Raw genomic sequence first — 25,111 nt, forward strand, 5'->3', positions numbered from 1 at the left:
GAACTATAGCCAAAACCAGAATCTGTTTAATTGGTTGTGTTAACTGCCTTTTTACCAGATTGTGAGTCTTGTCTTCTGATGGGTTTAATCTTTCCACACCAGCATCAGATAACAAAAGTTTTGCGGTCTAAGTGAGTGACACGCCCGCTGCACTAAAGTTGATGATTTTTTATTGATATTCATGGTCTTGGTCTTGACTCTGTCTTGATCCCTAAATGTCTTGGTCTTGTCTTGGTCTTGTCTGGTCTTGGAGCACTCTGGTCTGGGGTGTGTGTTGGTCTCAGTAAGTGTGGTCTTGACTACAACAATACTCCTTGATTTGCTGATCATTTGGTCTAAATTCATCCAGCCTGCAGGCCACTGACTTTTCTCCAATGATTCATCTGTAGCCTTACAGACTGTAGAGATGCTAAGAAGATAACTTAGCACCTTTTAACTTAAGAAATGATCTCGGTTCTTTTCTGTAGTGCATTGTGGAGTAAAATAGATATTTTCCTAAGTTAAAATTAAAAAATCATTGCCATGTTAATTCTATTAGCCTGTAAATGGAAATTTCTCTGACTGAAGTAAGAAATCGAGTAAGTGTGTTGTGAGTCAATTTTTTTCACTCAAAGTCTTTAATTGTTTTGTTTTTATGTTACAGATGGACTTACAAGAATCAAACCTGGCCAGGCTCCTCTTGGCTGCTGGTCTGCCAAGCCCGATGCATCCTAGGATGGGCTCTGGGAGCAGCTCTAGTCCTTGTACTCCAGCCATGCAGAGAGCTCACCTCAACCAGGTGTCACAATCACACCTCATGCACCCTTCTTTTAAATTATTGGTGTATTAAGTTCAGTTGTGTACTGCTAACTTCTCTCTCTCTCTCTCTCTCTCAACACATGTACAGTAGATTGAAAGATAGATGGATGGATGCCTCATTTTGTTCTACTTCTCTTTCTACATAAATGTTATAGATTTGAGAAAGGGTTCATGTTCGATACAATTTTAAACCATAAATGACCCTCGCTGTTATCTTTCTTTCCCAGAATGCCAATCTACGCTCTAGTCGTGATGCCCCTCACAGCAGCTCTATGTCAAACATGGTCCTGTCCCCCTTGTCCCCGTTTGCCCCCTCTTCCCATAATGATGATGTCTTCTGGGACTCAGTTGAGACGCCGCCTAAGGTGAGCAACAGCTCGCCTAATAGCTGCTGGATGACATGTCATGTTGCATGCCAGCGAGATAGACAGATAGACTACCTGATGTGAATTTTGTTTTTCTGTCTCCCATCAAAAGAGGAAATCATTATTATTGTCATGCCAGGCGCAGGATGTGTCCTGCATCACATTAAATGTTCGCTTGCACTAGCATATGTTTTTGCTCTGGGTTTGGGAGAAGAAAAAAATCAAGAGCGGAGAACAAATCAGAGGACAGATGTTTCAGAACCGTATACAAGTGGCCTGAGCGAGAGGAGCAGAATTGAAGCTAGAGCACAGGAAATGAGTGGAAGCAAAAGTTTTGAGCAGAATCAGAGCAAATGTAAGCATGAGCAGGGGCTATTTGAGTACAAAGCAAGTCATCACAGCCTCCAGCCTCCACAGCAACCACCTGCCTTACATAATGGCATCATAAAACATAAATATCTTCTATGTCGTTTCCTTATTTGTTTGATTTTGTGCTCCCCTAACTCTCATCATCACATGCCTTCCTTCTGCTAACGTTTCCTACATTCAGCCGTTCAACATCAATCATCCTCGACAGCACACCTTGTTGTGTTTATTCCAAAATCTCCATCCCTGTGTTGCATTTGTTTATGTATTTTTGTTTCTCTTTACTGTTCCTTCTTGTCATATTCTCACTAGTTTGTCATTCTGTCTCACCAATAAAGACACAAAGTGAATGGCAGCTTATCAAAATGATCAGAAAACAGATGACTTTAAAATTTCACCCTGATGAAGAGGTGTGATAATTAACTGCATCTCTTTTAGTACAAGCACTGACACATAGAGTAAATTATATATACAGCCCACCTCACCTTTTTGTCTGTCATCACTGCTCTCCCAGTAGGTGTTTGAAGAAGCAAATATGCTGTTGTTTGTACTTACAGAACAACATGCAGAGTTAATAGAACAATAAATGCGGGAAGGAAGGAGTGGGGGGGGGGGGCATTATCATTCTGTTAGTTTAATGTTGTAAACAAACAGAAGGCCATATGGAGTCTGTAAAGCAGTTAATAACTCACTGTTCTCTCCGGTAATTGCATTTTGTGACTGAGGCTGCTTGAAACACTGGAAATACTTCTTCATACACTGAAGGTCTTCTATACAAAGCGTTGTGTGGATGCCTGATTCACCTGTGCAAGTGAGACCAAAAGTTTAATGGCGCACTCGCACTATGCAATCCGTACCGTGCCTAAGCAAGCTCCACCCCTAAAGTCCAGTAAGTCAGACTAGTGTGAGCTCAAGCACAGTACACTTCCTTGGCCCTGGCATGCTTGGAAGAGGTGTGCTTCAGCACGGTACAGTTCATGCACGAGCATGTGGGTACACAACATGGACAGCCTTCATTATCAAGAAATCCTGTAGTGTTCTGGCTGTATCTGATTAAAATGACTCAAAATTAGCCAGTAAAGTAGCCGTCATGTTCTCTGTGTTCTCTGATTTTTTTTTAAAGTCTGCCTGTCTTGTAAACTATTAATTTGTTGTATTATGACGTTATGTACAAGAGGTAATCGGCCCGGTTCGTCCTGGAGCAATGTGAATGCATGCCAGCGGGGGAATGGGGAGGGGGGACAATCATGCTTCAGCACAATACGGGGCAACTGGGCCTAGTGTGAGTGCGCCCTAATTCTTAGGAATATTGAAAAGGTCATTTTGCTCCCCAAACTGAGCTTCAGAGCAAATAGGCTCTCTGTGTCTCTGGGCTGTTGAATACCACAAACAGTTAAGAGTCCATTTTTACTGTCTGCTGCAAGTTGTCAGAAACTGCAGGGCAGTATTTATAAGAGTGTTGTGTGCATACACATCCAGTGATCATCACAACAGTCTGGGACTAGGACTTTAACATTGCTATTACTATTATAATAATAATTATTATTATTATTATTATTGTTTAGTCGGTCTATTGCTGTTCAAGTTAACCGCAGCAGCTACGTGCACATGTGTGGAGAAGTTCTGGAGCTGCTACAGGATGAGGAAGAGAGAGTGACTGTTGGATGAGCCGCTCTCACACTGACTGTAAGGAGGAAGCTTTGTTATAAACAGTGAAAGCTGTATCACTTCTGGCAATCTCTCCTAACAATAATATGAATAAAAAGTCCCCAACCCCCACACCACTAAAAATGTCACCATATGTATGTGGATCCAGTTAAGCTCTGTCAGCAGAAGAGCAGAACTCAAAAACAGCTGACAGCACAGGGGCAAACAAGAGCAAACCAAATGAAGCTGCAAAACTTTTTGGGTGTGTTTGCAGGAGAATACAGTCAGTGCAATATGCCCTTTGAATCCTCCCTTCAGGCAGAGCAGATAGCGGTCACAATCGTTGTGCAATTCATGGTGCCATTGGCAGCTGTAATCCACTTTTAGTGCATTTGGCACTGAGGGTTTTTGTGACGGTAATTCAATCGTGAGCTGAAATAGTTGACAGTACAAAAGACACCACCTTGGCTGTGTTTTTGTGTGTGAGAAGCCAGATGCAGGATGTGGGCAACTTGTCAGAAGGATGGGTATTTCCACAGCTCACTTCCTCTTCTACTGGGTGTGTCTTCCTCTCCAAAACTGGGTCATGTGAACCAAGAGATGAGAGGTCAAAAAGTCACCAGCTGCTCGATGGAACTGAGAGTTTGAGTGGGCTTGAGTGTTTAAAAAATGAAGTTTATAAAGGCATTGCTTTGCCACACTTAGACCAATGATGTTGCTGTTGATTTAAAGTGCTCTTCTTGTCGTATATGACAAATGCAATGATATTGAATACTGCTGGGAACAACTGGTTTTCTCAGTAATAAACATCTACATGTGTATCATTTAAAGACTGTATTTCACCTTGCTCTACAGCCTTGAATGTGATGTGGAAGTATTTTAAATGTACGGTACATGAATTTCATAACCTCAACAACCTTCCCTAATTGACTGAATTAGTCAAGCAGGGCGCTAGACATGAGCTTTTATAAATAGCCCTCTTAAACTTTTGAAAAGTGGCATGTTTGTGCCTTTAGTGACCTTAGGTTTCTGTATAGTCCTTCAACTTGATTCTTATTCTGAACTCGATCTTGTACATATTCCAGGTTCCAGAACGCACTACCTCTAAGTTTTACTGCCGGGAGCTGGTGATGGGACACAAGAGGGCAGCTTCAAGGTAGACCCCAGCTTCACTGTATGCACACAAAACATGCAAACAAGCACAGATGTATGTGTAGGACATTGAATGCTTTGTCCATAAGCAAACAGCGTGCTGTATATACAGTTTAATGTTAATAAGATAGACCCTGGCTGATATTATGTATATTCTTTAACTCATTACAAAGTAAGGACTGTATATATGAGGTGTGTCTTGACTTTGAAAATACCCCCAGTTAGTTCAGCTGAGGTGATTGCCATACTCCCTAATCACTCATTATTTAGACATTTAATACCAGCATGCAGATACTCTCTGAATGTTGAATAAGGAGCCTATAAAACATGACACTTAAAAATGTGTAAACTCCAGTTTTGTAACAATGCTGTGATCAGAGTGGTTTGTTCAGCTTTAGTGAACCTCTTTATTTAGGTTTATGGCTGGATAACAATGGATTCATGGATCGATCAGATCAGTTTAGCTCGGTTGATTGTTTCACCTTCCATCTTTGGATCTCTGTGTATGTGTCTCTTTCTCCCTCTAGTGGCAGTCCAATGTTTGTAGCAGATAAGAGTGGAAGATCTGTAGCTCATGAAGTCTCGTCTACAAGCAGCAACCACCCAGGTCAGTGCAAGCTCCACTCAGCACCATGCTCAAATGAGTCCTATGTTGTTATAACATACAAACATACAGGTCTTTGAACTCTGCTCAATGAGATAAAATGAGATCACTGTTTTTCTCTGCTACTGTCTTGTTTAAGTTCAGGCCTTGTCCATGTGGACTTGTTTTGTTTCTTGGTGGTAGTGTGAACTTAGAAGAGGTCAAAATGCTCCAGCAACACTTGTAGTAAGAAGATCAACTTTATTAACAATTTAGACCGACGCGTTTCGGCCCGTGGCCTTCATCAGGGTCATATCCCTTAATTCAGACAACATCATGAACGATATTCTACAACACAACAGCACATAGCACACTAAACACCTGCTCTCTGTATCCTCTCTGCAAGCCAGGAACTATGCAAGCTGCTCTCATAGCAACAAGGAAATTAGAAAACAAAGGAAGACGGTGAATATGTTTAGCATTTCAAAGTCGACCTCTGTGTGTTGCTCAGAGGAAACAACTTTTGATGCCTCCCACTCACTTTCCCTGCTCTTATCGTGCCTCCTTTGTTTTAACCTGAGGTCAAAGATTCTTCTAAAGACTCAAACTTTACTGTGGTGAAAAAAATAATAATTCTATCCACCTTTTATGTAACTGAGGGAAAGGATGCTTTTTTTCTCTTCTCTACATTGTTAACATTAACACATTTTTTTTTTTTTTTAAACTGTTAGGAGGGGGCAAGCAACTGGAGAATGTTACACATCGGTTAGTTTTGTAACAAGGAAAGTTGTTGCTTCTTCATATACTTTTTTTTGTACTCCTCACTCACGTGTAGTGGAGTGAGAGAGGTCTTTTCCTGTTTTGTGCCAACAAAACTTGTTTTAAGCATGATTTTTTTTTTTTACGCATCCGTTTTGATTTTATTTTTTTTGATGTCGTGGACATTAACTGGGTCAGGTCTGTAAAATCCTGGGGAAAAAACAGTTTGGGCATCCATATTTTGAAATCGTTAAAAGGACTATTTAACTTGCAATTTCTTGACTAAAAGACCTCCAGTTGGTCGGTTTGCTCCACACCATCCTTTTGCACTTTGCTCATTAGCTCTATTCAGACTGCTGTTTCAAGGTGTGATATTTACCCCCCTGTGATGTTTCGCCTTCAATCTGAATGTCACAGTGGAGGGACGAAGTGATCCCCCCCCCCTGTATCATCTTCAGATGTTTCAGAAGTAGTAACAGAGGTGTTACAGAGGCGAGGCAGGCTCATCGGAGCCAGCAATGTAGTGCAGTGTGTGTGCATGTTTTCAGGAGATCCTTTGTCCCCACAACCATTACGCTTCATAACACAGGCCAATGGTAGCAGCTAGTGACTGGAGCTTTGGGTGGAACGTCACTACATGCCGCTTTCTCCTTTCTTTCCTTAACACCCTGGGACTGGTGCAATAACAAGAGCTATTTAGGAGTGCAGAGTTTTTTAGTATTTGGATTATCTGTTAATGTTATCTATGTAGTTTTAAATTAACATTGTCTTATCCATCCATCCATCCATGGGAAAACAGTATGACACTGAAATGATATGAATGTCTTAAGGAGTGAATATGGCAGAGCTACATTTGCAGCCTGAAAAGGACTACTGCGTCACTGACACTAATATGATCATGGTTGTTGTGTTTGTGTATTAAAGGTTACTTCAAGCTGGAGAGTCCTCTTCTACAGCCCGTTCGACAGCAACACAGAAAGGCACAAGAGAACTTCACCAGCGGGCAATCACAAGTAAATGAAGAGTCTTTATATTTGATATATTCACAGCTTTCAGTTCAGCAGATCTGTTTTATTACATTATACACGTGGAAGTGTCACCAAATCTTCCCCTCTGCATAAAATGTAAGTGACCTCAGAGTACACCCAACAAATCATTCTTCGTATCTTCGTCCGTACCAGATTAAACTAAGGTCCTGTTGTCTTCTCTGTTTGATTCTTTTGACTCTGCTCACTCACCTGACCTCATTTACTCTGATTTGTTCTTCCCCTCCACCATGCAGGGTGGAAGATCTGCTCTGGGTCGACTTAACAAGGCCACAGAATACTCCTCCTCCAGTGATGAGGTCGGCAGCAGTGATGATGAAGACAGCAGAAGGTGACATTTTTGGTCTTCAATAACTATCATATACAAATTTCATTAAGCTTATTATGTTGGTAAAAACGTTCCTGATTTAGGTTCACAATGCATTTCAGCCAGTCTTTGAAATTCATCTAAATAATTGAATGTCGGAGAGAAAGGGAAAACGTATTCAAACATCCTTTTAGTGTTTCCAAACCACACAAGTGTCAAACATGACCTGTTTCAAGATGTACCAGTTATGAAACCAATCTGAAGAATCAGAAAAAATGAGTTTAGAGGTCACATATTATACAAAATACACTTTACCATGATTTTCAAAATGAATGTGTCTCTAGAGAGAAGTCCATCCTCTCTGTCCTTTGCCCAACCCACTTTTCAGAAACTGTGTCCTCAAACAGGCCGTTTGGAGATTTTCCCTTCGTGACATCACAAAGGGCAGTAACCCCTCCTTTTCAGCGAAACAGCCCGTTGTGAGCAGGGCTGTGGCCACATATACAGACAGCACATGGTGCAGACATGCCACTCATTGTTTACTTTTAGAGGCTACACCTGCAGCGCACACGGTAAAGTGTTTTGTGAGTCAAAGGCAGCTCAGGACAGTGAGCTTTCCTTTAATTTAGTTCATGTCGTACAAGTAACATATTAGCAGGCCGCAAGTTTATCTGTGCAGTTTATAAACAAGTGCGTCGCTCCATAATTTCCCTTTTTTTATTGCAATACATATCGCAATTTTTTTTTTTATTAATCATGTCAGTTGAGCCCGACATAGTCTTCAATGAAGTCAAGCTCTGCTCTAACATCTTGACCTGTGTGTGTGTGTATGTGTTTTAAGGCCCGGCCTGTCCAATGGAACCCGGAGATACTTCAGTGGAATCCCTGATGGCATCGTACTGCAGCCTCACATCAATCTTAACCAGGTGCCCTGAATCCATACACAGTACACACTAACACACACACACACACACAAACAAACAGAAACACACAAACTGTGTCTGAAACCACATATTACATACTGCCTATTACATACTAAAAATATATATACTGCATTCTTCATTCTAACCCAGATGTTAGTATGCCGGTAGCAACATACTAAAATACGGGTCACGCCTTGGTCCATAAATATAATTTAACAACAATATGCAATCGTTCATCACTAATACAGCTACATAGTTATTAAAATATTATATGGCAACATGTTAAATATATTTCAGCACGGAACTTTTACTTTGGGACGCTAGTTGGCTGGCTGGCAAGCTCCGTGATTGGACAGTCTAAAAGCCGCAATGCATTGTGGGGCGGTTTAGGATGCCCTTGTTTCATACCCCAAAAGTTCTGGCTGATCTAGTATACATCCGGACTTTTCTCTCATACACGAAATTGCATATTATGATTCCGGATCATACTACACATTCAGTATGAATAGTAACAGTATGAAGGTCTGTGGTTTCGGACACAGTCAAACACACACACTACTACTGGTGGTTTGCCTCCATCGTTATTTTTATCAGCTGGAGGAATCAGCATCTGTACTGTCAGAGGTAGTGGGCTGATGTCAATGATAGGATGATAAACTCGTGAACTCTTTTCTGACTGGTATATTCATCTACTACTTCTACAGATTTCTCGGATAGGTTCAGATGAAACCTACCTGCTTCCAGACCTTTTGCAGAAAGCCTCTTCTCCAAGTCCTACCCATAATGCACTGGGCCAGCAGCAAACTCATGAACTCAACTACTCGCAGTCACCCACAGCCCTTCGATCCAACACACGGCAGGAACTATATGTGAGTTTATTTGAAAAAAATTAACTGCCAAAGATTAGCAGTGGTTAGCGCTGTTGCCTCATAGTGAGGAGGTTCCTGGTTTGAATCCCCGTCGGACAGGAGTCTCTATATGTGGAGTTTGCATATTTTCCCTGTGCATGTGTGGGCTTTCTCCAGCTACACCGGCTTCCTCCCACAGTCCAAAGACATGCTTGTTCGTTTAGTTGGTGACCCTAAATTACCCATAGGTGTGAATGTGAGTGTGGCTGGTTGTCTGTCTCTTTATGTCAGCCCCGCCTTTCGCCCAATGTCAGCTGGGGTAGGCTCTAGCCCGCCAAGTCCCTGAACAAGAAAAGCGGTTCAGATAATGGATGGATGGATGTGACTAATTGCATCAGTTATATTGACCACCAGATGGAGATGGTGGCACATATAATGTGCACAGGTACAAATTGTGACATAGTCTATCTTAATAATCCTGAATGTGGCACCAGTTTTCATTGGAAATGGATGTCCTGACTCAGACCTTGAACAGTAAACTTGAACTCTGATTGCGTGAATGAAGTCAAATGAAAAAGGGATTTAAAGAGAACAAAAGAGCGGATGGTCACTGATCTGTCAAATAACAAAAAGGATTTGTGATATTTTGAGTGGAGGACAACACAAACAATAAATGATGGAGTTGGAATAGCTGCTGATGGGTGGCTGTGACTCAGTTGGTAGAGTCGGTCGTCTCCTAAATGGAGGGTCAGGGGTTAGATCCCCAGCTCCTAGAGCCACATGTCTGAAGTGTCCTTGGGCAAGACATCTATTTGCTCCCGCTGCTTTGTCAGCGGCGTATGAATGGGATTAATTACTTCTGATGGTCACTTTACAGAGCCATCAGTGTGTGAATGTGTAGGTGTGACCTGCGGTGTAAAAGCGCTTTGAGTAGTCAGAAGACTAGAAAAGAGCTATAGACGCTATAGAAGTCCATTTACCATGATCTTGTTTGTGTTTGTTGTCAGGCTGTCAGCAGTCCCAAGGGTAAAAACACCTCCTCAACTTCCTCCTTCCTTTCCTTCATTGATCCAAGACTGATACCCATATCGTCGCCTCCGCAAAGTCCAAGTGAGCCCATTTACACACAAACGCACGCACACATACATTAAATATATATTGATATAATCACACATGAAGTACAAAAAAGGTCATGAAAAATTCCTGCACAGTGCTCCTTTAACTTCACCATGAATCCATAACTTTACCCCATATATTAGATTAAGGTTAGATAAAATGAACTTTATTGTCCCAATGGCAAATTAGCCCTGGACTTCACAGTGCTCTGATGAAGTAACAAAACCGTCAGTAAAACACGTCATATGTCATAATTAAGAACAGGGATGATAACTTCAGATACAGCTACAGTACACATCTACACACACACACACACACACACACACTCATACTGTACACACATAAATACACACACACCTTACACTTACTTAGGTGGTTTTAAGCGCTTTTATAGACTATGGGACAAAGCCACTTAAGGAATTTTTGCCTTTATTGTCATTACACATAGCAAAATTAAATTTGTACAATCATCGCATTCAACCATCCAAATGCATCCATACAAGTTTAGAAATAAGCTATCGTTAGAGGTAGAAGGTAGAAGTTTTAACAAAGTCTAGTGCATTTAGAGCAGTCTACAGTGTCATTATCCTCTGTATAGAAAGGCGCATAACAAGCATAAAGAAATGCATGCTTACCGGATGTGGTATATAGATATGGAGTCATATGCATATTTAAATGTGACCATAAAAACTGTTGCACATGAGCAGCTTTTAGAAGAATACAATATTGCACATTAAATATTTTGCAGCATGGTTATTGTACATTGTTACATTGTTCATGCAGCAGGCAGTAAGGATGAGCCAATCAAGAGGGAGAACCATAGGAAAGGGTCCGTAGTAAACGTGAACCCAACCAACATTCGACCACAGAGCGACACTCCCGAGATCCGCAAGTACAAGAAGAAATTCAACACTGAGGTTCTCTGCGCTGGACTATGGGGTTTGTAGTTTTCCATGTTTTTGGTATAAATATTCATTCAGAGGAGAAATTAAGTGTCAAGTGTTTGTGTGTTTTGTGAATACATGTAATAATATCAAAACAAAAGCACTATTCTGTGTATTTTTTCACTGTGCAAACTTTAAATATTGTTAATTTGGAATCCCCATCTTTGCATATTTAAGGCCTCTGCACGTCGAGTCAGTTTTTTTATTGCGATCCGATAAAAGACACCTTGAACGCTGCGTTTATTTTTTCCATTAATTGCGTAAATTTGCTTAATGTCTTGTACTTATCACACAGAGTGATCAAGCACTGAGGTTGATTTTAATGGTTCTCTAAAAAACGTTTTTACCATGTTGTTAAAGGTGAGTTTAACATGTCGAAAAGGAGAGTTTAACTGTTTATAAAGGAGATTTTCACATGTCGATACAGGAGATAAGCAATTGATCCTGAAATGTTGCTGGCACTAGGTTTGAGTTAGTGGATTCATTGTGCAAGCATGATTGACATAACCTTAGATTGTATTTCTCGTCAATTTCGGACGAAAAAAACAGACTCAAGTTGCAATGGCCTTTACTGATGTCTTCAAAACAGGTGACAGCACGAGGTGTAAGGTCTGTTTTTGTTCTGCAGGTGTGAATCTGTTAGTGGGGACAGAGAACGGCCTGTGGCTTCTGGATCGAAGTGGTCAGGGAAAAGTCTACTCCCTCATCAGTAGGCGAAGGTTTCAACAGATGGATGTGTTGGAAGGACTCAATGTACTGATTACTATATCAGGTATGTATAGTAACACATTTGAATGTGCCTCTATAGAACACAATACATCCTTTATTAGCTGCATTAAAACAGTTTTTTATGGTCACCCACAGATGATTTATCAACTGTAATGACAGGGTTTTCTGTTCATGTTCTTTTTAATGCATCTCCTGAGTGAAATAATTTTCAGTTTCATTTTATATAATCACATTTCAGCCTAACCCTTCTCTTGATCACTCATTTGTAGGTAAAAAGAACAAGCTCCGGCTGTACTACCTGTCCTGGTTAAGGAATAAAATCTTACACAACGACCCAGAGGTGGAAAAGAGACAGGGCTGGACCTCAGTAGGTGACCTTGAGGGCTGTGTGCATTATAAAGTGGGTAAGTACAAAATTTGAATAACACAAAGGATTATACTTTTTGTTATATCCCAGACTAGAGAAAGAGAAGATGAAACCCACATCCCGGGTTTTAAACAACGGTATTTGACTGCTTAATATTCAGAACATACACAACAAACACCGACAGCTGTACTTGAGAGTTCTAATCGGCATCAAAAGCAATAATGTCCTTGTGGCTTTCATTAGAGTAGCCTGTTCAAAAACAGTCTGCAGGGATGTGTGACGTTTAGCTCCCATCATTTGTCATTCAGTCTGAAACAATCAAATCAGTTTGTTTTTTAATCTGCGCTGACAGGTTGCCAAACCGTGCTGTGATACCATACTTGATTAGGCTCTCTAAGATTGCCTGATAAAAAAATAAACATAAACTTCTGAACAACACCATGAACTCTCGGACTATGTGAGAAATGTAACCTTTGTTATAATCTGCTACATAGACTGTCTACATGTGTGTTCCAGGTCGGAGCATTGTCATTAAAAAAACAAGATATTTATTTGTATTTTTTTTATTGGAAAATTGGATGGGATTGGTAAAATCTTAATTGTCCCCAAGGGGTAATTTGGTTTGCAACAGAGGTCCAAACAGGCAATACACATCATAAAAACAGTACAAGGACATAAATACATACATATAAAAACAAAACTTATATGGATATCATCATGATGGATTTGAGTGAGATAAAGGACAACAGTACATAGTAAACGTGTACAGGCAACAATGCCTACAGCTTATTTAAAAACCCAACTGATGACCTCAGATATCTGTTAGATTTGACCCTCAACATAAATGAACCTCCTCCCTGTCGGTAGAAGTCTAAACTCTGCATGCAGGGGGTGCTGAGGGTCTTGCAGGATGGCCTTTGCCTTCTGATTGGCTCTTATTTGAAAACTATGGCCAAGCTCATTCAAGTCAACGCCAACAATCGGCAAAGTTTAACTACATTTAAATATCCTTGTCCATCTTGTTTTTTTTTTAATTCTGTTTGTCCATCTTTGTTTCCTCAGTGCGCTACGATAAGATCAAGTTCTTGGTGATTGCTTTGAAGAATGCTGTGGAGGTGTATGCCTGGGCCCCGAAACCCTACCACAAATTCATGGCATTTAAGGTTAGATACATTTATGCTTGTGAAAACCAAAAAACTCCACTGTGACGTTTCTGTTCTTTACACATCTTTGCATATCAGAAAAAAAAACGTTGCATAATACGGTCACTTCCACATCGTCCTGACACATCCAGGCTATCCAGAGATTCATACACGCAGATTCTCAGCAGACTCGTGTCCCCATTTCTCTGCATCCTCTGTGGCCTGAGCTACTTTTCCTTCATCACTTTTGTGGTTGCCTCTCTCCCTTTACCCTCCCTTCACATGAAAGGCCATAAATACACCACCTTGTGAACATGATAGTGACTTTGTTCTGATTCCTTGTATTTTGCAATATGTTGCTTATTAATGTAAATGGTTCCGGTGTCTTTCTTGGCTTTGATAACATCTGGTCTAAGTTGAATAGCAAAATGTCTCATAAAGTATTTAGATCATACTGACTGAAGTCATTTATATTATGTGTTTGTCCTTGTTTACCTGTCTACTCAGTCATTTAGGTCTCTGCCTCAAAAACCCCTGTCCGTTGACCTGACTGTGGAGGAAGGTCAAAGATTAAAGGTCATCTACGGCTCCTTGTCGGGTTTCCACGCCATCGATGTCGACTCTGGCACACCTTATGACCTCTACCTCCCCACACATGTAAGAGTCTGTTCCATATTCTTTTATTGTATACATCTGCTTGTTTTTTTTTGTTGACTGTACCAACAAGGCTTTTAAGGTTGTTTTGAATAATGTAAGGAGGAAAAAGGACAAATAATATCCTGAGGAAACTCGAAGTCCAACAATTTCTGGATCTACATAATCTTAAAAAATAAATTCCTTCTGAGTTTTGCATTCCAAAAGATAATAGTTCAATTGTTCATTGTATACCATGTTATCTTGTGATCAGAAACCTTGATAGTTCAGTGGGAACAAGAAGAAAAAAATGTAGTTTTAGCAGCCTCAGTTCTTGGAGTGCTTGGATTGGATTGCGGCTGTGGCTCAGTGGTAGAGTCGATTGTCTCTAAACCAGGAGGTCTGGGGTTCAATCCCCAGCCACATGCCCGACGTGTCCTTGGGCATGACACCTAACCCCTAGTTAGTGCTTCATCGACGCCAGTGATTAGTATATACTGATGGACACTCTACATAGCAGTCTCTGCCATCAGGGTGTCAGTGTGTAGGTGTGAACGCTCTTTGAGTAGTCAGTCAGTCTCTTACTCCTTTTTTTCATTCTCTCTCTCTGTTTGGTCTGTGGGCAGGTACAGCTGACACAGTATGTTGTCTGACATTGTCTGTTTTATTTGTTAATCATAGTTTGAAATTTGTTTCGAGTTGTGGAAATGGATCAAGCGAAGCAAGGAGCAGTAGGGGGGGGGGGGGCTTCTGTGCGCCTTACGTGATGGTGTTTTTAGACTTGTCGGAGGTTGACTTTATTTGGTAGTGGTTAAATATGTAAGTTTGGAGATTGAAGGTGACAGCCCTGAGCAGGTGACCAGTCACTCACAGGGCTAACACCTAAGTCCCTTTCACACAAGCACTGCAGTCCTGAAACCCCCCCCCCATGTTGCAGGTTTACATTTCTGTTGGACCTGACTGTTAGCAGACTTTGTTCCTGCCAGTCCAATAGTGAAATGTCTATCCATCAACAAGAAGGTTTGTGCAAATGCATTTGTCTCTCTAACTGTGTATAAATCGCCCACATCAGGTACTTTTACAGAGAGAGAAGTGTAATTGTTCCCCCCCCTTCTCTATGTGGGCATGTTTGGCTTGCTGTGGCCTCTGGTGAGTCATCTTTCACATTCTGGTTCTGACACATCCTTTTAAATGTGTTAAAATAACAACAATTAGGTAAGAGCCTCTGAATATGATCAGATACATAAAGATTAAATAAGATCTAACATTATTCATTTCTTCTTATTCGATATAAATGTATTAATAAAGTTTAATTAATTTGTTTTGCCTACAAAATCTGGTAAGGATTCATTAAATCATTTTTAAGATACATAACCAAGCTGCACAGCGGTGCAGTGGATAACACTGTTGCCTCATTTCGAGGAGGTTCCTGGTTAGAATCCCTGTTGGACAGGAGTTTCTCTGTGTGGGGTCTGCATGTTCTCCATGTGCATGCGTGGATTCTCTCCGGGTCCTCCCGCTTCCTCCCAACGTCCTAAGACATGCTTTTTAGGTCAAGCGGTGACTCTAAATTGTCCATAGATGTGAGTTGTCAGTCTTTATATGTCAGCCATGTGATTGACTGGCTTTCAGTCCAGGGTGTAACCCCGCCTCTCGCCCAATGACAGCTAAGATCGGCTCCAGCCGCTGTGACCCCGAACAGGAAAAGCAGTATAGATAATGGATGGACAACATAACCTCTGAAGTTGTTGTTTTCCCTACATGTCTCTTCAGCTATTAGTCATTCTTTATCCATACAAGCCTTCTATCCAGACTTGTATCGCCCTCTCTGTCTCATTCATGTTCTTCACACCTGTGTCTCTCTCATCCTCCTGCATGCTCCCACACACTGCCCCCACCTCTCTTAATATGTGCATCTGTCTAAATGCAGTCGAAAGTTAGTCAAACATAAAGTGGAGAAATGATCGTTCAAAAAGTGAGACGAGCTCTAAAAATACATCCCTGCTGTCCTCCTTCTCTGGCGATCATTAACTCTATGTGTCCTGACCTGTTTTTCTTTTTTTTTTTTTTTTTTGCATCTGTTGAGTTTTTTTCCCCTCACTGCTCCTGTGGTATATTAAGCAAGTGAGCACAGAGCTGCCTCCTACACCCGTGCCTTATGCTGCCACTGCTGCTACCGCTCTCTCTAGTCTTGCTGCTTCTATCTCTTTCTTTATCTTTCTTGCATATTCAGTCGAGCTTCTCTCTTAGACAGACAGCTACAGTACAGAGTACTTTCAGCCTTCACACTTAGACGTTCTTTACGTACACAGTATTGGAGTACTTCTGAGGACACTTTACAATCCTGGACTCTCTCTTTTGAGCTTTTATCAAGACTCTGACGCACACTCTTTTACAGAGTAAAACATATTTACTGTTTTGGCTGTTAAAAACTGGTTCACAATCCGAAGCAACACACACAAACACGATGCATCCATTCACACCTTAAAGACACACACACACACACACACACACACACACACACACACACACACACACACACACACAAATACAAGTTTTTTCCATGGTCACCTGCAAAGTAAAAATGCTGATTCCAAGGCAGAGGATTAAGATTGCATTACGTCTGTGGATGCCAGTTCTGATGCTCAGGATTGTGGTGGCTCAAACTCTGGTAACGTATGAAAGACGCTTGTATAGAAATAAGTCGTCCTTTTTTGTGTTTTAGTGACACACGCTGCAGGTGTTTTTATGTTTGTGGTAGCTTTATGCTGACGGGGTTTCTTGTTTGTCTGAAATGGTTTGAGATATGTTCATGACCTGGCTGGATGTCTGGATGTATATTTCTTAATTGGATGGATATTTCTCTGTACTTAGCTTGAAGGAGCATTATGTCACTCTGACACCTAGTGTTTAGAATGGGTACTGCAGTCCAAAGAGCGGTCTCCCCCTATGTACAACAAAGTATCATATCCATGAGGCATACTACATGTTTTGTTGTTGTTTGTTGTTGTGAATGATATTTAGGATGATGATGATGACAAGGACGTTATTTAGGATAGTTTTGGACCTCTAAAGTACAGCTGTGGGTGTTTGTTGTTGATGACAATATATTGACTTTAATTATTCAAAAATAATTAAAGCCAAACATAATCTGCCTCTGGTCACTACCTGTCGGCACCTGTTTGCCTGATCAGAATTATAGCTGTTTGTTTGCACTTACTGATGCTGTTTCCTCCTCGCTAGATCCTTGCTTGTGTTCTTACTCTCTGATGTACATCACTTTGGATAAAAACGTCTGATAAATGAATGCTAGACTTGTTGTTGTTGTTGTTGTTGTTGTTGTTGTTGTTTTGCATGAATTTGATTTTTTTCTTTTTTTTTAATCAATCAGCTTAAAGTCGTGTTTTTGTTGTCTTAGATCCAGGGTTCCATCCATCCCCATGCCATCATCATTTTGCCAAATAGTGCGGGAACAGAGGTTCTAGTTTGCTACGAGGATGAGGGCGTCTATATCGACACGTATGGCCGCATCACCAAGGATACAGTACTGCAGTGGGGGGAAATGCCTGCTTCAGTTGGTAAGTCAATCTGTCATAAAAGCCTGTTTTTGTTTTACAGTCTTTGGGCCTGTAAATAAGGACTTTATAGAAATAGAATGCCATTGATTTAAGAATTTAAAAAAACGGGGCGATGGTGGCTGAGTGGTATCGCCCCATGTGCGCAGGCCGTAGTCCTTGAAGCAGGCAGCCCAGGTTTGAATTTGACCTGCGGCTCCTTTCTTGCATGTCATTCCCCACTCTCTCTCTCTCTCTCTCTCTCTCTCTCTCTCTCTCTCTCTCTCTCTCTCTCTCTCTCTCTCTCTCTCTGTGTCTCTCTCTCTCTATCTCTCTCTCTCATTTCCAAATCTATCCGCTGTCCTGGTTCTGTAATAAAGGCCCAAAAAGAAATATTAACAACAAAAAGAAATTAAAAAATAATAAAGCAAGTCCATCCTTTCAATTTGTAATTAAATGTGAATTCATTGAAATATTCAGACATGAGAATGAAGGCAAAGTAAACCAACAGCTTACAGTTTATACACCATCATAAGGATTTGTGGTGTGAGAGGCGTCTGATCCAGCCTTCTCAACAGAGCCCTAAGTCTCTTATCTTACCGTTGTGATCGTTACGTTATCTTTGTAAAAATGTATCATCGGGGTGTAAACTAGGTGTACTGCTGCTAAATTGCGTTGCAGAGTCTCAGTGAATAGAAAGCAGCATGTGGGTAGTGCATGTTGCTGCCATGGAGATGTGCTCTAAGTAGAAGGTTTTTTCTGCAGACGTAACAGACAAAGGTCGTGAAGTGTTGATTTTCCATGGTGGATGGTTATTTTGAATCAAATGGTGCTTTGACTCTTCTCTGTTCACTCTAAGCTTGTCTTCATTTTATGGTGACAACAATCAGACACTTAACCTAAATCTCTCCCTCTCTCCCTCTCTCTCTCTCCAGCGTACCTTCAGTCTAACCAGGTGATGGGTTGGGGAGAGAAAGCCATAGAGCTGAGGTCGGCTAACACGGGGAACCTGGAGGGAGTCTTCATGCATAAGAAGGCCCAGAAACTCAAATTCCTGTGTGAACGCAATGACAAGGTAGGAGTTCTGCTCTAACTGCACAATGTGGACCTGCAGTATCTTTCATGTTAGCGTTTATAATCTCACTGTGACACCTTAAAACATAATTAAGTCTAAAACTAGCTCAGTAAACGGGTATGATTATTTTTATGAAGTGGAGTCAAATTACTGATCAAAGTGTTTTTAACACAGAGGATAATTGGTCATTCCTTCCTGTGTCTTCATGTCATTGCAGGTCTTCTTTGCCTCAGTGCAGTCAGGGGGAAGCAGCCAGATTTACTTCATGACTCTGGGACAGAACTCGCTGTTCAACTGGTAACAACTGGACCTTATAGTCTGGGATCAGCTGTCGGGTCTGCCCACGTCGTTCTCTGTTTACCTGGTGATGCTTTTTATATTTGTGCTGACTCGTGTTCATACAACGGATAGCTGACAACGTGCAGGGACCAGCGACAACGTACAGGAGTAACTAAATCCTCTTGTTTCCATTCTTCTGTGCTTTATTATTTCATGTAAAGGCACACAGATTAGTGGTTGGCTTATACTCAAACAACATTAAAAATGCTTTAATCCTCAAGAGATACTGGAGCCTGAGACAACTCTACTTCATGTACACCTGATAAAGACCTGGATTCAGCTAAAAGAGCTCCAGAGCAGTGGCACCTCATCCACCCACAGACGTTTTCAGAAGAGCAACTCACAGTGTCACCATGAAAAATCACACAAAGCTTTTATGTGGGAACCACATACTTTTTTTCTCCTTTGAGAAAACCGTCACTGCACCAGTGTGGCAAGGAATCAATCCTTTCTTTTGTGTCATATTTATCCGAATCTACCTGAAAGCAAAACCTAAGGCTTGATTCAGTGGACTGTGTGGAGATTCTAAACGAACATCAGATCATAGGTCACATCTGCACTCAACATCCCGCTCCTGTGAGTACTGGACCCCTCATGAAGTCTGCTCAGTGTGTTCCCCTCGTTCAGCAGATCTCTCCTGGATACCGTTTTAAAGCACTGTTCAATCAGTTGCTTAGCTAACCCATGCACATTTCAGTAACTCACTCACTTTCGGACTTTAATCTGTGCCTGTGTGTGTTTTGTTACTGGATCCACTGCTTCCTTATCATCTGATAAACTACGGTCTTAGCACATTGATCATTTTTCTCCCACACCAGAGGAGTAAATGGATGGTAAATGGGCTTGAGCTTGTATATCGCTTTTCTAGTCTTCTGACTACTCAAAGAGCTTTTACACGGCACTTCACACCTACACATCCACAAATGATGGCAGAGGTTTCTATGTTAAGTGCCCATCAGAAGTAACTAATCCCATTTATACACATTCACATGCCACTGATGAAGCAGCGGGAGCAACTTGGGGTTAAGTGTCTTTCCCAAGGACACATGGGACGTGTAGCTGCAGGAGCTGGGGATCAAACCCCCGACCTTCCGGTTGAAAGACGACCGCTTCTACCAACTGAGCCCAAGTAGTGTTTCTCTCTCTGGAGTTTGGTCTCAGCTTGTCTTCATGAATATAATATGTGTTGCTCTTGAAGGACTGAAGTCCTCTCACCCTCTGGACATCTCATGGATAGGTCAAAGACTGTGTTGGGGCCAAAACGTTGCCTTAGCGGAACAATTACTGCACGTCATTCCATATTTTGTTGCTGTTGTTTTCCATTTTTTCCCCACATTTTTTTACTTCCATCAATTTGCCAATACCTCAGCAGTGTTATTTATGTAGGAACCAAACTAAGAATGTCCCACCCTTATATTATTGTTTCCATATCATATTAAGAGACAGTGTTACACGACACAATATCAAATGTGATATTACTGAACAAAGAATTTACTCTTTTTTTATCAGATGACACAGACTTTTAGGCACTTTTAGGAAGGTAACTCCTAAAACATCAAATATCCAGTCAGGTTTGTCTAACAGTAGAACCCTTACTCTAGCTTTAAAGTTGAATTTAAAGCTACCATCAAAATTAACTATTAGGCTGATTTGAGTTTGAAAAGAAGGTTGAATACAAGGAAGCAAAGATAAATGCTTTGATAGATTCATCTAATTTGGTTCTCAAATAAAATGACAGTTGGCTCTTATCAGTAAAGCTAAAGATAAGATATCAACCTGCCCCCCTTATAACTTCAAAACTCTCTGAGTTTAAGGAGTTTTATTATGTTCTGATGAAATGATGCCAACCAGGCCGTCACATCAGACACATTAGAGCGGACACATTTATCCAGGAAGAGTACGTCTCACAGGCTGCACGGTGCAGTGACAAACATCGTGGAGGATCCTGGTTCGAATCCCAGTCGGAGCCTTTGTGTTTGGAGTCTGCATGTTCTCCTCGTGCATGCGTGCGTTCTCCCCGGCTACTCAGACTTACTCCCACAGTCCAAAGACATGCTCGTTAGTTTAATAGGTGACTCTAAAATTGCCCGTAAAAGTGAATGTGAGTGTGGCTGGTTGTCTGTCTCTATATGTCAGCCCTGTGATTGACTGGGGAACAGTCCAGGGTGTAACCCCGCCTCTCGGCCAATGACGGCTGGGATCGGCTCCAGACCCCCGTGACCCCGAACAGGGAAAAGCGGTATAGATAATAGATGAATGGATGGCTGGCTGTGTCTCGCTAAATCATAACATTATAAGTGTTTATAAAAGAACTAGTGTTCACATATTCTATGCTTCAGAATGCAAAGGGTTAACAAGTTGAAAAATTGATATATATCTCCAAATGTGAATTTGCAATGTTTCTTGTTTTGATCCTTCAGATTGGATTCAAACTGCTCTCATGGTTTTGGTATTTGTCAACATATCAGCTTATTCATTTTTCTTTTGAATGTTGGGCCTCTTTGAATCTGTGACAAATGTTTTTAAGTGACACTTTGAGCTTTCGTTTTTTATTACACGCTTAAAAAGAGGTATTGCAGCTGGTTCTGTGAAAATATTTAAAACTGGAAAGTGTTCTGTTTGATCATAACTGTCTCATGTAAGAGTTGCTATCAAATGTTCTCAGTGTTTGTTTCAGTGCGATATGAATTAACTGCTGTCCCCATGCAGGGTCCTCTGTTCCCATCACGTTGTAGGAGATGCTTTGGGTTATGTTCACAGATCAAGTGCAAAGGAATAAATACATTTCAAATGCAGTTTTGAGATTGAAACTAGATAGTCAAGAAATTCGAGCGTGTAGGTTTTGGAGGTTGCAAAATGAGCTGTGGCTAATGCTGCATTCATGTGCTGCTCGGGTGGTCCAAGTGTCCGAGTTGGGAAGTCGTTCTTTCAACTTCAGTGTGTTCACGTGATTTCAGTTCAGAAAGTGGGAATGTTGCAAAAAAAACTGTGTTGATGCTACGAAGAAGATCAGTGAAATGTAACTGTGACAAGTTTTATCTGAGCAAAAAGTTGATGTGCAATACGTGAATTCATAAAAAGTATGTTTACATCAACAAAACATATTTTGCCCCCCATGCGATCACGATGCTGACGTCAAGTCCTTACGTCGGGCACCTCATTCTTTTTCTGAGTTTTTCCGAGCATTTTCCGAGCATTTTACAACTCGTAAACTCTTTTTTTTTCCAATGTGTCCAACAGCACATGAATGCACCATTAGTTCAACATATTTCCCCTGTGCAGGCTGTGGCTAAATCTGGTTGTTTTATTACTTAAAGAGTATGTGCCCAAAATCAGCTGATCACCAGGGAGACGAGAGGGAGTGGCTAAGTTGAATGAAGAAAACTGAATGAATGTGAGAGAGAATAGAAGCAGTCTTCCTGCTCGAACTTACACTGAGCTCCATGTGGGAGGTCATGCTGTGGATCTCTGAGGGATCGATGTTGTTTCACATACAGGAAATTCATCCAAATATTCCATGAGATATAATGTGCTATCTTCCAGTTAACATGACGTCTATCTGCATTGTTTTATTCTGGTTTTTGGACAGGACAAGACATAACTCAGTTCTGCTTTCCTGCTATCCAGAGGGATAGTGTCCTCTTTAACAGCGTGTTTTTTTATATATTTGTCATCTAAAGCGAGCCATTGGAGACGAACGGAAAATATAAAATGTGTGTTGCTCATTAGCACAAACCTGTCAGTCTTTTGGGCTCCTGTGTTGAGCAGTTCAGTGTAGCAGTGATGAGCGGGAGAGATCAGAGATCACTTCCACCTACACCTTCCCCGTGATGATTGATTCTGTTTCAGGGCAGCAGTGACTCATCTCCATCTTACCCACCAACTCTTTATACGTCTCACTCTGTCGACATGCCTCTCCTACCTTTCATTCCCTCTGCTGTTGTATTGCACTTTCTTAACATCTTTACTTGTTCTCTTGCTGTTTTTATTATCTCTAATCACTCTCATTCTCATTCATATTCCATGTTTCTCTCGTGTCTCTGAGCTGCTGCTCTTTGATTCTTTCCTTTGAGACATATCATTATTGCATCAAATAATCTGCGTGTTTTAGCATTTTAAAAAGTACCACAGAATATACCCAACCCTGATCTTTGCTCGCATGTGAAGTGACATTTAGCAAAATCCAGAGAAAGGCAGAACTATGAGGGACAACGGTAAAACAGGAATTAAAGCAGTTTAATCAGTGAAGTGATTTTTTTTGTCAGTTACAGAGCATCAATATGTAATGAAAGGTAGCCACCATAGAGTGCTGCAGCAGGTGCTGTAGAGACAAACACCTGAGTCAGGCCCGGTTCTATGAGGTTACAAAAGCATGCATTGCACCCTCATTTTGAAATGCACCCGCAATTGAATGGATGCAAATAAATAACAAGAATTGGTTTTACAGTAAGTGATAAAGGCTCACATCGTGTTTACTACATCTATGATGTGGTGGTCTTAATCGGTCATGTTCACCTGGGACCACATGAGGGACCTGTAACACCTGCACCCTCTTTAATCTCTGATGCACCTTAAGTCATTTTGTTCTTGAACCGGGCCTGACCTGAGTATACCAGATTGTTCGAGGAAGTTCTATGGTTAGAAGTCAAACTAAAGTAAGAAATTTGTTTTATTTCTTCACCCAGAAAGTTTTGCTTTAAGTGCCAACATTGATATTGTTTCAGCCATTGTATGCACAATAGTATGTTGATGAGATAAGCAGCTGTTAAGAAAGTGTGTGTTTGTGTGGGAGGGTGATAGGCCCGGATTCAGGCAGTAAGGGAAGGAAAGGATTTAGATATGTTGGTGGCTAAAAGAAGGAACCTGGATGTTGCTTTAAAAAATCCTTAGTAATCAAACCTAACTACCAGAAAACTGACCTTGAGAGCTCACATCCTAACCGAGCCAATAACTGTGCCAGGTTTAATCCAAAGGCACCAAACTGGAAATGTGAGTTGAGAATGTATGGATAAAGTTGGTTATGAGAAAGAGAACGGGGGAGAGAAGGTGAGACTGTGGAGGACGTGAACAGACTTAAGGTTGTTCTTGTGGACTAACGTGGCTGCTTGCCATGTGGAGTTGATGACAAACAGGATGGTTTTATTCTTATGAATTGTAAATAAATGATAAGTTGACAATAAAAAAATATTATATAGATATTCATCTAAGAAGATATATTCCCCCTAACTATTTAATTTCTGTAGCATTTCTTTGGTTGAATTTTATTTTTTTGCACTGGACCTATGTTTGATGCATCATATACTGTATCCTTTCTGCTTTGAGATTAAGATACACTAACTTATGTTTCCATTAGGAGGCATAAATCAGTGAGACAACAATAAACAAGTTGAACAGAGCCATGTGTGTTTTTCTGCTTGAAACATTACTGACATTTCCATCCCTCCCACAGTACACGTTCATCACTGACTCAGCACAAACTCGACCCCATATTACTTCTTAAAGGTCACATGTTATGTAAAATACACTTTGCCATGTTTTTCTCACACTGATTTGTCCCTAGTCTGTCTACAAACCCCCCAGTTATGAGAAAAGTCTGTCCTCTCCATCTTTTGCCTGCTCCACATTACAGAAAATGTGACATCACAGAGGGCAGGAACCCTCCCCCAGGTGGGTGACACTCACTTATCATACAGCTTTATTCTATCCTCCGTCCACTAATTCCACGTCTTTTTTACATCACGTCCTACCTCAGGAGACCCCCACCCCCTCCCGTCTAACAGGGATATCCTCCAGCTGTGTGCTGCATATGTGAACAGCCAAGTCAGGAGAATATCGGGAGCAGTCCTCCTGAAGTTATCTAGATATGTTAAGGAGTGCATATATGGCTTAAGTGAGCACAAAAATCCATCCCGACAGCTGCAGCTCGTGTACTGACCAGAACCAGGAAATGGGACCACATCACTCCTGTCCTGGCTTCTCTGCACTGGCTCCCTATACAGTCTAGAATAGAATTCAAGATCCTTCTTCTCACCTACAAAGCTCTAAATGGCCAGGCACCATCTTACCTGAAGGAGCTTCTAGTGCCGTACTGTCCCTCGAGAGCGTTGCGGTCCCGGAGTGCAGGCCTGCTGGTGGTACCTACAGTCTCCAAGTGTACTATGGGGGGTAAAGCCTTCAGTTATCGGGCTCCTCTCCTCTGGAACCGCCTTCCAGCCGGGGTCCGGGAGGCAGACACAATCTGTATTTTTAAGAATAGACTTAAAACTTTCCTTTTTGATAAATCTTATAGTTAGTGCTGATGTAGACCAGCTCTTAGTTATGCTGCTATAGGCTTAGACTACCGGGGAAACTGGCTCTCTCTCTCTCTCTTTGTAAAGTGTCTTGAGATAACACTTGTTATGAGTCGACGCTATACAAA

The 25,111-nt window shown here is 41.2% G+C and overlaps 1 protein-coding gene across 2 annotated transcripts in view; it reads left to right on the forward strand.

Moving 5' to 3' along the window:
* si:zfos-2326c3.2 (mitogen-activated protein kinase kinase kinase kinase 4) overlaps positions 1-24,088 on the forward strand; it is a 55,753-nt gene extending 31,665 nt beyond the window's left edge. For both annotated transcript variants that reach the window (XM_020634378.3, XM_065958562.1), the window contains 17 exons: positions 644-778; positions 1,026-1,163; positions 4,262-4,332; positions 4,856-4,935; positions 6,595-6,683; positions 6,953-7,047; positions 7,865-7,949; positions 8,651-8,815; positions 9,802-9,904; positions 10,694-10,849; positions 11,483-11,626; positions 11,853-11,987; positions 13,013-13,113; positions 13,600-13,749; positions 17,144-17,303; positions 18,215-18,354; positions 18,572-24,088. In XM_020634378.3, the coding sequence (XP_020490034.1) occupies positions 644-778; positions 1,026-1,163; positions 4,262-4,332; positions 4,856-4,935; positions 6,595-6,683; positions 6,953-7,047; positions 7,865-7,949; positions 8,651-8,815; positions 9,802-9,904; positions 10,694-10,849; positions 11,483-11,626; positions 11,853-11,987; positions 13,013-13,113; positions 13,600-13,749; positions 17,144-17,303; positions 18,215-18,354; positions 18,572-18,655 (2,031 nt within the window). In that variant the 3' untranslated portion in view covers positions 18,656-24,088. The remainder of the gene's footprint in view (positions 1-643; positions 779-1,025; positions 1,164-4,261; positions 4,333-4,855; positions 4,936-6,594; positions 6,684-6,952; positions 7,048-7,864; positions 7,950-8,650; positions 8,816-9,801; positions 9,905-10,693; positions 10,850-11,482; positions 11,627-11,852; positions 11,988-13,012; positions 13,114-13,599; positions 13,750-17,143; positions 17,304-18,214; positions 18,355-18,571) is intronic.
* Positions 24,089-25,111: the final 1,023 nt, after the last annotated feature.

This window comes from Labrus bergylta, chromosome 9 (genome assembly GCF_963930695.1).
Source record: "Labrus bergylta chromosome 9, fLabBer1.1, whole genome shotgun sequence".
Classification (NCBI taxonomy): Eukaryota; Metazoa; Chordata; class Actinopteri; order Labriformes; family Labridae; genus Labrus; species Labrus bergylta.